This window comes from Symphodus melops (genome assembly GCF_947650265.1).
Source record: "Symphodus melops genome assembly, chromosome: 13".
NCBI classification, from domain to species: domain Eukaryota; kingdom Metazoa; phylum Chordata; class Actinopteri; order Labriformes; family Labridae; genus Symphodus; species Symphodus melops.
Genome location: NC_136703.1, coordinates 3,591,324 through 3,607,415, shown reverse-complemented (window position 1 = coordinate 3,607,415; position 16,092 = coordinate 3,591,324). Strand labels below are relative to the sequence as shown.

Sequence of the window (16,092 nt, the reverse complement as noted above, 5' to 3'; positions counted from 1 at the left end):
AAAGAACACGGTTTGGCTTTCACCTCGGTCCATCTGCCGTGGGGGTGGGAGGGGGCGGGGAGGTGGGAGGGAAGAAGGAAAGGACAGAGTCATCTTTATGGCGGCCATTGTTTTTAGCAACAAAGAAACGTCTTCATTAACTCGGCGTAGGCGGGGATATCACGCCAGTGCTGCGTGGCTGTCGGAAAAAAAAAAGTGAGAGCGAAGACAGGGGAGGAAATATACTGGAGGAGATGTGAGGTGCCAAGCCAAGCCGGGCTGTTCTTTTGTCATCTGCTCACACTTCTTTTTGGAAACAGGAACACTTCTCCATGAAATCATAAAGTCGCTCACTCTTTCACCCACTCACTCGCTCACTCTCCCATAACAACACAAACAACACTCACTGAACACCACCCAGCGAGCATCACTCGCGCACCAGGTGCAGATTATTATTATCTGTTTACATGAAAAAACAAGGCATGACACATCATTTCATTGCATGTCATTCTCGTAAATGAGTGGTGGAAAAGTTACTCTTCTTAAGAACCATGATTGAACAATCGTTGCCGTGTAGAAGCTCCAACAACTTAAAAACTCAGACGTACTGGGGAACAGGTGCTGCATGCATCTGCAGGCTTAATGACCCGTTATATCCTACAAGTATTCGCCAATTACAAGCTGCGTTTACACACGAGTATTTGTGTAGCATATTGGCTCTTCATGTCTCATTAGTGTCAACAAGGTTTTTCTGTAAATGTTGATTTCTAATCTGTATTGCATCACTCGTGAAATCCGTGCTTCAGTGGGTTAAAAAAAATGGAAATGTTAGTCAGAGAAGTCAGTTTTAAATGAAGTATCTTTATCTTAAATTATTAAATGTCTGTCAAATGCAAACTAGTCCAAGGCGATGTTTGTTCACTCTGAGTTCAAAGCCAGTTTCAGTTCTGATTGACAGACTGAAATAATATTGATTTATGATTTGAAAGCTGTAGCAGTGCAGCTGAAAACACAGAGAAAAAGAAACAGTAAACAGAGCAGACTAAATACCAAACTAAATGAAATAATGGAATAAAGCTCACGGGGCTCCTAAGTGTTGTCCTTTCTTCAGCAGGAATGGACAGTTAGCTGAGTGAAAAGTTTTTCTGTGACAAGGTTGTTCTGTTAATTAAGACAGTGACTGCACCGGGCTGTTTTTACAGCATGATTGCTGCTATTTTTCCCACAGTTAAGGATCAAATTATTATTATTTTTTTTTTTTTTACAACTACAAGGCTATTAGTGTTTCCCTCAGTAATCATTAATTTATGCACGTTGATCAACAGTTATAAGAGCTGCATATTCATGACCAACAGTAACTTATCTATCCGAGCATTTTGAAGCTTTTTGGGGACGACATTAGACGTCATTAGAGAGCATACCAGTGGAGAATATGGTCCAAAAACAAACTCTTAGAAAACTCATAAGGAGGCCATATGCTATGAGTATACATGCTAATGCTAGTCGATGGTGAATGTATGCACCTCTATAAATAGTGTTACAGTAGGTTTAATGTGTCGTGAAAGTGTAGCGGAGCTGCCATGTCGACAATAAGAGCCCCGAGGTGGACGACTCTTCCCTGCTGCTGGTGACAACTTTCAGCTCAGCCTCGAGGCAGCAGGCTCAGCGCGTCCAGCAGCTTTGGCCGAGGTCTCCACCCCGTCTCAGTTGGAAGGGGCTCAAGGTGCAGTGACACAGCCGCCGGGCTTCAGCCAAGCACTGCTGCCTCCTGCACTCCAAATCCCATCCTAAATAAAAGAGAAGCCGATGCCAGCTCGTCTCTCACAAAGCCTGTTTACTTGGCCCCTTCCATTATTTTTCCAGCAATTAACTCCACTTTACCCCTCTGGCAATTACTGCTCTACATAAAATAAAGATCATTCATTCTTTCTTTCTGAAGTGGACCGACTCGTCTGTTTAATGAAGAAAGAAGTGGTACCTTGCTATTGCAAAGCAATCGCTCCCAAGGTTCGGTGGAAAAAAAATGAATTTCAGAGCCGTCACAGTGCAAATAAATTGCAATTAATGTGTCTCCACACTCAAGCGTTTGAAAGGTCGCTTCTTATGATCAGCCATTCATTAGAGAGGTCTGTGTAGAAGCAGCAGTAGCTCAGGTCCAGCCTACTCCTGATTTCCCTTTGTAGTGTCTTTTTATCTCTCACAGATAGAGGATAATTGACCACTCTCTCTGAGAGACATAGAAATCTATTACACTGTAATACATTAAGTGTATTGATGTAGAAAGAAGGCAAGCATGTGCAGTTAAAGCGTCTGCCGGCTACAATATGGAAAAATCCTTATTTTTTTACGAGACAATCTATTTAACTGTGGCACGTCTGCAAATGTGCTTTATTAATCTCACTCCATACATATATCTTGAAAAAAAAGGATACGGCTGATTTCAAGCTCCCTGGACACAAACACATTACCCGCTAGAGACAAACCTTAAACTGTTCCATCCTGAGGAGAAAACCTGTGAAATGTGCTGTGGGAAAGATTCAGTTGGGTGTTTTGCAAAGATATATGAGCAGATTTTTACATTTCTCTTTAACTGAAGGCATTTATTTCCATAAGCGTCCAAATTCTCAAAGATGAAATACGTACAGAACAAGTGGAGTTTATCGCCCCATGTTTGGCAACAAGGTTCGTAACATTTGTAACTTTTCTTTCACTCAGGGAAAAGTCACTGAGATAAAAAAAATACATTTTCCAAGTGTGTCCTGGTCGAAGAGCGGACAAAGTTTCTGAAACTCAAAACAGTTATACAATCTAATAAAGGATGCATGACTTAAATACAGTATAAAGAAAATCTTAAAATACCAAGTAAAACACTATAATGAAATAATGTCCAAAGTCTACCAAAATCCAAAAATGAAGCCACTGATCTGCAGCCACATGTACCTGCCTCCAAGTCCTTCAAAGCAGAGACCCGCTCTCTCACTGTCAGCTCCTTTTACAACTTGTTCAGAAATAAACTGAAATGCTGTTTGTCCTCACTTTCTTTTCACTTTTGGTCTTTGGATCAGACACAAATGTTTGACTGGATACCATCATTTCCTAAAAGGTTAAAGGTTAACTGAGTTGTGACAACATCATATTCTAGAAAAGGTCATTACATCTCTCACATTTATGTAAACAGGACATCTCGGGAACACCTTGACTGAATTTTTGTTTTCACAAACATCATCTTGAATTTAAAGATGAACTGACTCCATTTTGTCAAAAATCAAAGCTGAAGTTCCAGCCTTGAGAGCCCCTTCACACCGTCCACATGGTTTATTATGTCCCTCCTGTTTAATGTTAGTGTACGATGTGTTCTTTTTAAAGGTAGCCTATGCACTCTTTCAATATTTCCACTCTTAAAATGAGTGCTTTATCCTCCGCCCTCACCACAGTTACATGGTCGTAGTGAGGGGAAACTGTGGTGGATAGAATCTGTATATAACTGAACTTGAACGCACATTTTTGGGTTCGAGTCTGCACAGCTCCCGCTCAGCCACTGACACCTCTTTGTGCCCTGTCTCATCAGAACCTGCACGTAGATCTTAACCTGAAAGAGTCTCTGTTTGTTGGTGGAGCTCCTGATTACAGCCGACTGGCAAGAAGCGCCGCACTCACAGAGGGATTCAAGGGAACGATCCAGAAGGTACGTGTTAACAAGCCTCCAAATCTTGCAAAAGTCTACTGATGTATGTGTGTGTGTGTGTGTGTGTGTGTGTGTGTGTGTGTGTGTGTGTGTGTGCTATTTAAGTGACTCTTACGCCCTGAGATATACACTTGTGCTAAAGATAAGTTTTAAGCTATCCAACTGTCAAACTACAGAACCCTCTTTTGAGTCATTTTCCGTGATAAACTGGCTGTGAGACGGCCAGTGACTCTGCTCATTTGGATTAGCATGCACTAATAATAGAATACACATTTTGAAGTCCCTCCCTTTCCCTCCTCTCAGATCTTTCTCTGACAGCCTTCCAGTTTTTTTTTTTTCTTCACACTTTCCAGCAAAAGCTCATCTCCGAACGCCAAAAATAACCCGGTAGAACAAAGGCAGGATGTTACTGTTTGTGCAAACTTGTCATTAGTTCTCCTCTGCAAACTTTCCCTTGACAGTTTTTCGAGCAAATCAAAAGCTAAATGTGGCGTTTGTCTTACTTGGCCTGTTGGGAATAGTTAATTATGAGGAAGACGGTTTGCACACTCAGTTTGATGTCCTGTTTAGCATGTGCGTCATGACAACGGCGGATTGTGAGACGTTTTCCTGTGTGGTTACAGAGTGGAATACATATTCAAAAGGAAGAAGACATGTAAATGAGTCCACAGTATCACAGTACTCAGTTGTTTAGGTGTGTTGGCATAATGAGGTTTTAATGATCATTCAGCAGAAAACACAAAGCCCCGTACCTCGCTGCCTTCCCTTGGACAACAACCAAGAGTGCTAACAAATGATTATCTTCAAGTGTTTTGCTAAGGAGGGAAAATTAAATCAGATAAATGTGACAACAAAAAGCGCTGAAGAGGAGCTAAGAGATTTAAAAGCCAGACAAGAAAAGGGACGGTAAAGCTCCAGAGGAAGGTCACGGACGATTTATATTTACACTGTCCCATCAGCACAGGTGAAGTGAAAAGGTTAAAGAGGTGCTTAATTAGAAACTGCTCATTTACATCCAAACCTGCAGGCAGGTCGTAAAAAATATCTGTTGTATGATAACTAAACCTACAGAGACCATAACTCTGGACTAACTGGTCTTACACTGTTTTATTCTCTAACATACATGTCGTGATTTAAAATGTTTCTGTGCAACAACCAAAGTTCACGTCTGAGAAAGAGCTTGTTGGCTTCTTCACACAGGAGTTTCAGACTGTAGGTCATTAAAAACAAACATGTTTTTTCTTCACTATATCTCGCCTGTATTTAACGAATATCAATCAGTCTTGAGTTGAACGCCTTGAATAGTTTTTGTGCGGCTGTGGTTCAGACGTGTCTCAACTGGAAAGTGGAGGGTTTGATCCCCAAGTTTTTTAAAAACAATCTTAAAAATAATTGTTGTTTTCGAAAAAGTTGAGAAGCGATCTGTTTAGTCGATAAAGATCAAACTCCCAGAGGCAGACATGTTTCAGTCTTCTCTGCCTCCCCAGTCAAGGTGTGACTTTGTTTTCCGGTGAACACACTATAACATTTATTAATCTCTCTTTGTTGGTATTCTTTCAAACTCCACGCCACTCTAATTGATGACACAAAGTTTCTCTTGTGTGTCTGAAGTATGAAAGCTCAGATCAAGATGACCTTGACAAAATCATGTTTTCTCCTCCAGAGCTGAATATGCAGTCAAGAAAAGACTCCAAAGCTGACAGTTGATGAGTAACCAAACTAGGTGAAAATGTATTTAAGAGCCGTTGTTAACTCGGTGTTTCCTGCTCTTAGATCATCCTGATGGGCACCCCCATCCTCAGGGAGGAGAACGCCCAGCGCTCCAGCAACGTCGCCATGTTCCAGGATCACCCGTGCTCCCAGGAGCCCTGCCACAACGGCGGCCGCTGCAACCCCCAGCTGGACACCTACGAGTGTGTGTGCCTGAGCGGCTTCTCAGGGGGACGCTGTCAGAACAGTGAGTGTTTCTGCCCGTGGTTCATGTTCTCATCTATCCTCACAACACTATTATATCTTGATCTGTAAGTATCAGTATGATTGGTGTGGGCGTGCTCGCTGGCTTGAGATCACCTTATCACAGCAGTGCGAAACTGCAATGAATCACTGTAAGTGTACAGATTGTCCCATTTCCTCTTCCAACACTATTTGCTTTGACTCTTGAGGGATACATGGCAGCAGGAGTTAGCGCTTTGAAACGATGCTGCCTTCCCAGTTCTTTTGTTTGTGTTGCTAAACCAGAGTCATAAAATCCCAACGTTGAATACTCGGAGGTAAAATGTAGCACACAAACACAGACCTTCAAAACAAAGTTCACTTTTGAAATCAGGATAAATCTACTTTGTGTGTGAGCTGCTTTTTTACCTTTGGGTATTAAACTTTGGAAACACGATGGCAGCATTTCATACTTTATGTAACACAGCTTGTTCGTAGAAGAGGAGCTGGCCTCAATTTTTCAGCTTTTAAAACGTTAGTTTAAACCTTGTTTTATAGACAAGAATTTCTGTGTTTCACTTTAAGGTAACTGATTGAAATCAGTCATAAACATTTTCTATTTGATACTGAGTCCTATACCAAGACCTGAGAGTTAGTCCATATTAAGGAACCCCTCAGAGTGCAAAAGTGCTGAATACAAACTGTAGTGAACAGTGTGCTCAGCCTAAACCCGAGCAGACGGTTGCAGGATCGTACCACGAAAAAAATAATGCAAAAGTCCATAACACACTGAAGATAACTTTATTAACTCTGATTCGACATGACATCATTGTTGAGGTGTTTGATTGGCTGGGCTCAGGAAGTATTACTAACTAATCGTTGGTGCCATATATCAACGTTTTAATTAATGAAAACACAGATTGACCTCCCACTTTGACTCAGCGCGTCACGTCTTCGTGACTCCGCTTGTAACACGGGGGATGGTCATGTAGATCTAAGTTAATTGGCCATTAATTGAGAATAAGACAGCAGGATAATATCTGTAAAAGCACGAGGCATGAGGTGAGGTGGAAGTGACACCTTGTTGCAGTAAATAATAATTACAGGAGTCCTGAACTTCATTTTTTTCCTTAATTAAATAAAGTGATCTTTGATAAAGTGTCTTTAATATATGACTTTTTGCTGAAGCCCTGTATGATAACATTAACGTTTCATATCCTGTCATTTTCTATTGTGAGTTACCCTGCAAGTCCTTCATGTCAGCCTAAGTCTGTTTTATGTGTTGTTTTTATTAATTACCTTCAGCTCATATTGAAAAGAAAAACATCGAATAAAAATGTGAGAGTGGACAAAACAGATTCTTAACATTTTGCGAGCTTTAACAAAAAGTTCTCCTTGGCCCCTCGTACTGTAAGACTAGGGCAGCTATAAGGAGCATCTGTGCTTCCTACAGTAGGCTAATGTTGCGGTGAAGGACAGAGTTATGGCTAAAAACATCAGTCAGGGTTTGATGCCTGTACTGGCGTTCTGATGCCAGAGCCCACACAGTCTTCATCCAAGGCGTTTCAGTATCTGTATCCAAACAGCCCTATATTTATTTCAAACTAAAGCGGCAGCTATCAACATGATGAAAGCTGTCAATTAAATATTCATGAAATGCTCTTTTCAAGAGTTGCATATCCCTTTCATCATCATCATGTCACTCTGCCAGAGAGACTCACTGCGGCCCGATCAGTCTTACACACTCAGTCACCGCCTTCTCCATTAACCTTGTCCTGTGGCCCGCTGTCCCTTTCACTTTAATTAAAACTACAAATGCACCAATACCGCCCCATTTGCTCAGAATCCATCGCCTCTGATAACCGAACGCTCTGTCTTATTGATTGGTGTGATGTCATCCTCTAAAAAAAAAAAAAAACCCTCTTTCCACTCTCCACCCCTCCCCAACTCTTCCACAGCCATTTACGAGAAGTCTGCAGGCGACACCGAAGCCATCGCCTTTGACGGGCGGACGTTCATCGAGTACCACAACGCCGTTACAAAGAGGTAAGGAAGAGGACAAGGAGATCATCTTCATCCATGAAAGCTATTAGCCAAATAACCTTTCTGTCCATCCATCTCCTCCTTTGGTTAGCCACGATGACACTGAGTTGATGATATCATCAGTGCCGTGGCTTTAGGGTGAAGTAGTCACTTTGCTGATTGCTCGCACCCTCTATCCACAACAGTCCTGCCTTGGGTTTTTCTAATTAGTGAGATTCTTAACAATCACAGAGTTGCCCTGAGCATGCTCGGTTTTCTCTGCTTAGTGAACATTGGACGCTGCAGTAAGCACACACATAAGTGTGATTACATTTTTTCTCCTGTTTGAGTGTGTTAGTATTCTCTGTAAAAAACCAGCCTCCAAAGAAACACCTCCTGCTATATTCAACAGCCCGTTAAGGCGCACTCAAAAAAAGATGATGACGCAAATGTAAAGTGGTCTCTGGAGCAGGTTCAGGGGAAAAAAAAAAAAAGTAATCCTCCTGTTTTAGGCAGCTGATGAGACAGTTTTTACTCTCCAATCCGTCGACAAGGTTTGGCAAGAGAAGAGCGTCCCTCCTGAGTTTGCACCAACAAAAATTGTTTATATGATGAACCTGAGAAGACATCAAGCATACGGCTCTATATCTTCGTCTCACAGCTCTTCACACAAACACTCGGAGGTGTGAAAAGCGGCCCGGATCATCACACTCAGCACTCACGCTCAGTCAGAAACAACTGGCTGCAGATCTCGCTCGGATATGTGTGTGTTTTTTTTTAAATCTGTTTTACGTGCTGTCGGTCTGCGTTCCTGGCGCTCCAGCTGCCTGACCTTGTCCTGTCCTTGACCATCCTGGTTGTCTCTGTCTCTGTCTGTGTCTCATGTAAATGTCCTTCACTGTCTTTCCTTCTCACCCAAGCCAACTGACCAATGAGATCCCAGAGTAAGTAGACTCTTAGACTGGGTGCTTCCCCAGTTCAAATCAAACAAAACTAACAGCTAAAACGCCATTGTTTTAATAGTTAACCTAACAGAACAGAGTAAAGCACATTCATTAAAAAAAAACCAACAGAATCCATCGTTTCTGACAAAGTCAGACTTTCCATTTAAGCTCCATCTCCATGATTTAATTAGACAGATTTCCTTCTTTTGAATACATTTTGCAGAGTCATTAGATACGTTCTCCTTTTTGTTTCCCTGTGCAAAGAGAAGCATGAATGTGTGCATGATAAGCTTTGTGCTCAGCCTTCAGAAAAGACAAAATGAATTGCTACGCGAAGAATGTGCAATATTTTATGCATGGTTGTAACTCAATCATAAACAAAATGAATTGCCATGCACTTTACACTGAATGGCATTATGTGTCATGTGGGAAATGAATGAGACCCTGTTGAACACTGCAAGAGGAGGATGTACTAAACATCCCTTAACCCAGTTTCTGGAGCCCGTGTGGACTCTCTGCTCGGGAAAGCCCTCGGTCATGACTTAGCTATTCAGGACTCTTTTTTTCTTCCTGCTCATTAGCTCGGTAAGTAACCTCTTTTTAAAGAGTCCCACAATACGTCCAAGCAGAATTCAGTTCAAATTAAGTCGACTGGATTCAGCCCAGAGTTCCAATCCATGCCAGGGCTTCTGTCATCTGGCATTTTTACCAGATCTCTAACTGTAATTGTGAATAATTACGGAGTCGGCTGTACAGAGAGGCAGCGACATGTTAATCACAGATTTGTCTCCCTTTGTAGATTAGACCTCCAATTGAGATCTCTCTGCAGTGTGCAGCCATGGGCATCAATCTCACTTAGCAGGAGGGGGACAGTGGTCCTTGGAGCCAGACTGTCGAAAGTTTAATGGATGTCACATTTACTGAGAGCCTCAATGAGCGTGAATTTAAGCAAACCGGAGCGCTTTGAAGGCCCGCTGATCAGTTCAGCGTGATTCGATTTTAGAAAAGAAATTTCTCGAGAGGACATTTAGAGCTACGAGGGGCCAAAATGTGAAACGCTCACCTTGAGTTAATGTTTCTGTTACTATTTACAGCTCCCTCTGGTAGCCCCACCTTCACCTCCTTACCCATATCTGAGCGCTCGGCTCGATTTGCTCGAGCCCCATTATTTCTGTGACAAATCACATCTGGCCCTGACTCTCAGCTGATACGGCGCTTGACCCCATTTTTTGACAATTACCCCATTTTTCTCATTCAACACTTCCATCACTGGACAGAAGGTAATGGCTGCTGCACAGTGGCGTGCAGCACCATAAATATAAACGGGTTGTTCAATAATTGGACGCTGACTTAAAGTAGCCATTGTTACCGGGGCGTGGACACTGACCATGTATGTACTTAATCTTGATGTTGTTTAAAAAATGCTTCATCACAAGGCATTTTGGTGCATTAGTCATCCTTCCTCTGAGGTTGTGTTGTGATCGGGGCGAGCTGCACTCTTCCTATGATCACATAACCGTTGTTATCGACAGTCCGCACAGTCGATATGTTAGTAGAGCAGATAAGTTTTTCTTTTTGCAGCTCCAGCTTAACTCGACCTCTGTGAGTCACACACTGTGCTCACAACCTCCTTTCCTCCTTCCCTCCGTCTTTTCTTGTTTCCCTCCAACCTTCCTTCTTTCCTTATGGCCTGTTGCGCTTACACTGCATGCCGTTGACTCTCTCCCCCCCTGCACCCTTAAGTCCTGAGTCTCTGGAGAACCCATCTGACCAGAGGTGAGTTTCCTCAAAAGCTTTGACACTTTCTGATGCAGTCCACCGACATTTTAACTCGTCATGCTCCACTTCTCTCCTGACAACCCCTTCCGACCTCTCACAGGGCTAAATCCTCCTCCACCAAAACAATTGAGTTACTAGTGTTAATATAAAGTTACAACTAAGAACCAATTCTCTCTGAGCTTCAATTAATTCTGAGATTTGGAGCTTCGATGACAGCACAAAACCAACTGGAGCTTCAGCCAGCCAGCCTCCCTTATGGCTTCTTTTTATTCTAACCACTACTGCCACCTAGAGTTAAAATGTAGAAAAGCACCCTGGGAAAATCATCTGAGAGTTTGAATACATATAAGGAGGAGATAGGATCTCTACATTAAAAAAAACACAGCAACACACCAGAAATCTTAGAACCCAGAGGTGTATATGAGTTTTAGACAGCCGTGTGCCTGTGATGTTTTATTCATGATATTCAGCACTTTTAATAACCTTGACCTTATCACTGACAAGCCACTCGGATGGAGATTTATCGAGCCCTGTAAGCTCTTTGAGGGTTTGCCAGGAGAGGGTTCACTGAGCTGTATATGTGTTTTTTTCTCTCTCTCTGGAGGAAAAAAAAAAAAACAACAACATTTTAAGGCTTCTTTTTTTTTTCATCCTGTTTACTTCAGCGGATTAAGTTCATCAAGGGGGTCAAAGTTTCTAACCTGTGCATTTTTGTGAAAGGAAATCAAATGAGATCTTGGTTCTGCTTACTTTTCTGCTGAAGTGAACCAACATTATTCCTGTGCTTAGCGTCACAACAGGACAGAACTTCAGAGTTCAACAATATCCATTGCTTTTGTATCTGCTGCTCTTTTTATTCACTCGTTAATGAAGAGAAAACCCTCAGAGAAAACGTGAACATACTTCTTACAGTGTAAGGAGATGTTTCCAGACTCTTTTCTCTCTCCCATTTCCTGTCCTCTTTTCGTGCCCCCATGAGCCTCTCTGCTTGCTGTGCTGACTCCTTTGTCTTGTTGTCTCGTCTTGTCTACTCTGTATCTTCAGTTCTGTGCTGCTCTCAGTCTTTTCATTTGATCCACTTGTCATTGGTTCTTTGTTGTGTGTGTCCTCACCTTGTCCTTGTCTTTGTGTTGAAATACCCGCTCAGGAAACAGATCCATGTAGCAGATGTGCAGACAATTGCACAAATGCTTGATTGATGACGTGCGCGCACACACACACACACACACACACACACACACACACACACAAACACACAAACACACAAACACGCAGGTATGTGTGTGATGAATCTCTGCTGGACATGAGGTACAGAGGAGATCTGTAAGTGTGTGTTTGAATGCAGGATTGGATGTGTGCTGTACTTTGTGTGTCTGAAAATACAGTAGAGGTGCTTCTCTGTATGACGGTGACTTACAGCGCCTCTTAAGGGAAGGTGGAAGCTGCCTAGTCCCTGCTTCCAAATCACCCCCGCAGCTTGTAGCAGCCAAGAGATTCAAGATCAAACAGCTGCTTAAACCCCCCCCACACACACACACACACACACACACACTCACATACACACAGAAACACAGGAAATAGCAGTTCAGGCTCAGAGGGATTTGGAGCGCTAATAGCAAAACAGCCCCCTGCTATTCCTAAACTCAGCCTGCATTCTTAAAAATCACTGTAATGCTTTCTGACTACATGTGCCTGCACACAGAACCATATGTCACTCTGGAATCATGGGTAATCTACCCTCGAGCCAGTCGCACGAATTTGCACATTTCACATTTGCAACTTCAAATGTCACACACACCAACTGATCAGCGTCGGCTACATCAAGTGTTGGATCGCATTGTGAGAAATTAGACCAAAATGTAACTGATGTTTTATCCCTGTTCTCGTAGTGAGAAGGCTCTGCTGGTGAACAAGTTCGAGCTGAGCATCCGCACAGAGGCAACACAGGGTCTGGTGCTGTGGAGCGGGAAGGGCGTGGAGCGATCCGACTACATCGCCCTGGCCATCGTGGACGGACACGTTCAGATGACATACGACCTGGGCTCCAAGCCCGTGGTGCTGCGCTCATCGGTGCGCGTCAACACCAACCGCTGGATACGCATCAAGGCCAGCAGGTAAAATGGCTGATGTTGACACTTAAACCCGGATTAGACTTAATCCGCATTGTACTTTAGCTGCTGCAAACGTGTGTGATCTGTTGCATGACACCTCTGCTACACAGGGATGCGTTGCATTGAGATGACTTTGATTAGCCTCAGATTAAGGTTATTTTCACGCCTCGTGATGCACGAGTATGAAGCGCTGCACATCAGATGGTTTAAGCAAATTAATGGATGTACAAAAATGAACAGCATGTTGCAACATCCCAAAAAAATTTAAAGACATTAAAGGAAATAGCATGACATACATGGATGGATTAACCTACACACATACCCCCCTGCTGACTGTACACTGTGTACAGTAGACAAGGTGTCTTTATTTATTAAGCAACCTTTCAAAACTGAGGCAAGTCAAAGTTTGTCATTGTGTAGAGAAATATACTGTGACAACATTTAAAAACATGATTAAACAGAGGATAAGAGGATAAAGCAAAAAGCTGGATGAAAAGCGACGCGAGTCATTGTGCAGTATTCTGAAAGTGATTTTAGGTTTGCTGTTTGGTTAATTTGATTCAACACAGATTAATTAAGGAATATGCAAATGAGAGCACAGTCTTTTTCTTACATCATGTCAGATCACTCTGTGCTTAAGTGCTGTGTGTTCCCATCATCTGAATCAATTTTACAATGTATTACAAGAACTCTGATGCCTCTTGGTAAATGTGTGTGTGTGTGTGTGTGTGTGTGTCTCAACTTGTGTTTTTTCATTGATTGGTAGTTCAGTTTTGTCAACCACGATACTTGTACACATATAGCATGTGTCCACACTATATGCATTAATCATCCATTAATTTGACACAACAAAACAGGGAGTAGTTGAGAGCATGGATAATAATCATAGATATAGGAATAGAAAGAAACAAGGCACATAATACTTTTTGCCACACAGTGATGTCATTTTAATGGATCCCTTCATTAGAAACAAATTAACTGGCTGAACTTTAGAAATGACCCACTTAACACCTTCCACGTGATATCTGCTTTATTGCTTTCATCATGGCTGTGAATGGAAGCAGAGGGGGATAATTAGATTTGTTTCATCATGTAAGGCAAGAATAATCGATCCTCGAAAAAGCCCCCTGGATCCATTTCAAACAGGGATTTGGCCAAAATCTCATCCCGGGGCTTAGAGAGGAGACCTCATGCATTGGTGGAAGGCGCGGCTCACAGAAGTTACATATCTGTCTGTGCTTGCTGCTTGCCTCTAATGACACTCCCTCTGTTGGGAACCATCTGTATAGCTTCAAATTAGCCCCATCATCACAACTCCTAAGTGTGCGCTAATGCAGAGCCACCACAAATGAATGGTGCTCTCACGGCATCTGTTAGCTTGTAGACAGGCACATTAACAACACTGCTTGGCAAAGACGGTTATGTGCATGCTAAGTGTAATGGCAGAGGAGCAGATTAAATGAAACGACGATTTGCAGAACGTCTCCCAGATTCTGGACCTGAAAGTCAGTTTTTCTGCAACATTGTTGTGCGCTCCAAATATTCCTCAAGTAACTATTAAAAAATCTGTGACTAAAGAGGAATCTATTCACATGTGGTCCTTGTCATCATTATCAAATAGATGACACCCTTTATAATGGTAATATAGCCTAATGGTAATACAGTGATGCATGCTACATTAAAGGGAGTTTGTTTTAATGAGTAATTGTTTCTAAAGAAAGTTGACTCAGAGGAATTATTGTCGTACCAATACTCAGATTCTTGCAGAAAGTTTAAAATCTCTACAGAATTGTTTCACTGTTATTAAAGCACAGTGATAATAACACATTGGTGTTTCTCATGCCTTCATCAGATGACGTCCATGCATCACACTGACTTCAATCTATAACTTTCCCTTCTTCCTTCTCCTCCTCAGAGCACTCAGAGACGGCTCTCTTCAGGTCGGCAACGAGGCGGCGGTAACAGGCTCGTCACCTTTGGCGGCTACACAGCTGGACACAGACGGAGCGCTCTGGTTGGGTAGGTGTCCAAACGTTTACATTCATTTAAAACAGTGGATGTAGCCACTGAGACGTCATTTGTTGGTTTGTGCGACAGCTTTCTGAAGCGTCTAGTGCAAAAAGTCACCATATTTGGAAACAGTTTTTTCTTTTTCATTAACATGTTGCAACATTTAACATGTAAACTTTATTATAAAGATAAAGATTTTATTCTACTGAAGGACACTTTTAAACCCACAAATGAGAACACAAACTCAGTTGGAACATTTTTATATGGAGTATTATTACTGAGAAGTTGGTTCTGTTTGCATCCAACCCAAAGAAGTGGAGTTACTTTCTTTTAAACACTTTTTAGACCAAATGCTTCGTCCACTTCTTATATACAGTCCATAATTCTGACTGGGAAATGTGTCAATGAGTGCCATACATCATGTCAGGGCAAAACTTGTAATTCTGTAGTACTTTTTCATTCAGCCAGTGGAAGGCTGCCGAAAATGAGAAATGGACTCATTGGCGTTGCAGAGGATAAGCAAAGTCTCAGGCAGGGGGGAAAAATTGCAGTTTGGGCAAAAAGGAAAAAACATCCAAGCTCATTCAGGTATTGAGCCGAGAAATGAAAGGCTATCTGACATATTCAAAAGTTGCCTGCTCTCCTGAATTGAAAACGACTAAAGTTGGCCCGTTATCTACCTTGAGTTCAATTTGGTCGGAGCTCGACTCTGAGGAATCACTTTTTTTCGAGAACACACAGGATCGAACATCCCGGGGAAATAACATTAAAAGGCTGGCAGCAATGCTGCAGTCGGACTCTCCTTTCTTTCAAAATGCAGAGCGTGAGGCTTTGGAGAGGAGAGGAGAGGTAGTGTGAGTGACATTTAAAAGACACGCTGCATGTAGAGGGGCGTTTGGGTACTTGGGGAACACGTATACAAACACACACACGCACACAGGGAGGCAGTGCTTTGGAACAGGTGCTGAGCAGGGCCTGCAGCGAGAATACATAATCCTCACACAGCCCTCCCATCGAGAGCCCAGTCTCCTTTTAAAATCCCCTTTTCACAGCTCATCATTAATTCATCTGTAACTCGCATGAAATTAGCCCTGTCGATCCCCGATTCGGAGGCACGCAATCCGATTAAAGGGGGCAGGGACAGGGGATGTAAGGAGCTCGACGGGCATATGAACCCTCTGCTCTGAAGATTAAAGGAGAGGAAACGGGGAAGAGGAGCAGAGAGGGGGAATGTGGGTTTAAAACGGGGAGTCTTTTGAGCAGAATATGGAGAGACAGGACGCAGACAGATTGTGACGGATTAAAGAACGAGAGAGGAAGAGAGAGCAACGATGGCAGGAAGGTAAAACATCAAAAGGCTCAGGTCAACCTCTTTCCCAGTTAGAACATAACTCATAAAATTATGAGTAAAGATGTTTCATGCTGATTTTATTGAAAGCGACACTAATGACTACTACTGGTTGGGCTGGCTCGAAAGAGTAACTCAAAACACCAAGAAGGAGCCAGCTGTACACCCAGCAATTAGGTCATCAAGTCTCCAACAAAAGATGTTTGAGACGAGGTTTGAAATAACAAAAAAAAAAAAAAAAAAGGTTTAGATGATTTGAAATAATAAGTTAAAACGAAATGG

At 42.4% G+C, this 16,092-nt stretch overlaps 1 protein-coding gene across 9 annotated transcripts in view; it reads left to right on the top strand.

Annotated features, from left to right (window-relative positions):
- Positions 1-16,092, top strand: part of agrn (agrin) — a 279,779-nt gene that overhangs the window by 258,591 nt on the left and 5,096 nt on the right. For 4 of the 9 annotated variants that reach the window (XM_079360454.1, XM_079360453.1, XM_079360456.1 and 1 more), the window contains 7 exons: positions 3,548-3,664; positions 5,438-5,621; positions 7,555-7,642; positions 8,539-8,562; positions 10,306-10,338; positions 12,231-12,455; positions 14,368-14,471. In XM_079360454.1, coding sequence (XP_079216580.1) covers positions 3,548-3,664; positions 5,438-5,621; positions 7,555-7,642; positions 8,539-8,562; positions 10,306-10,338; positions 12,231-12,455; positions 14,368-14,471 — 775 coding nt within the window. The remainder of the gene's footprint in view (positions 1-3,547; positions 3,665-5,437; positions 5,622-7,554; positions 7,643-8,538; positions 8,563-10,305; positions 10,339-12,230; positions 12,456-14,367; positions 14,472-16,092) is intronic. The other 5 variants (XM_079360458.1, XM_079360457.1, XM_079360459.1 and 2 more) reach the window with 2 other exon arrangements.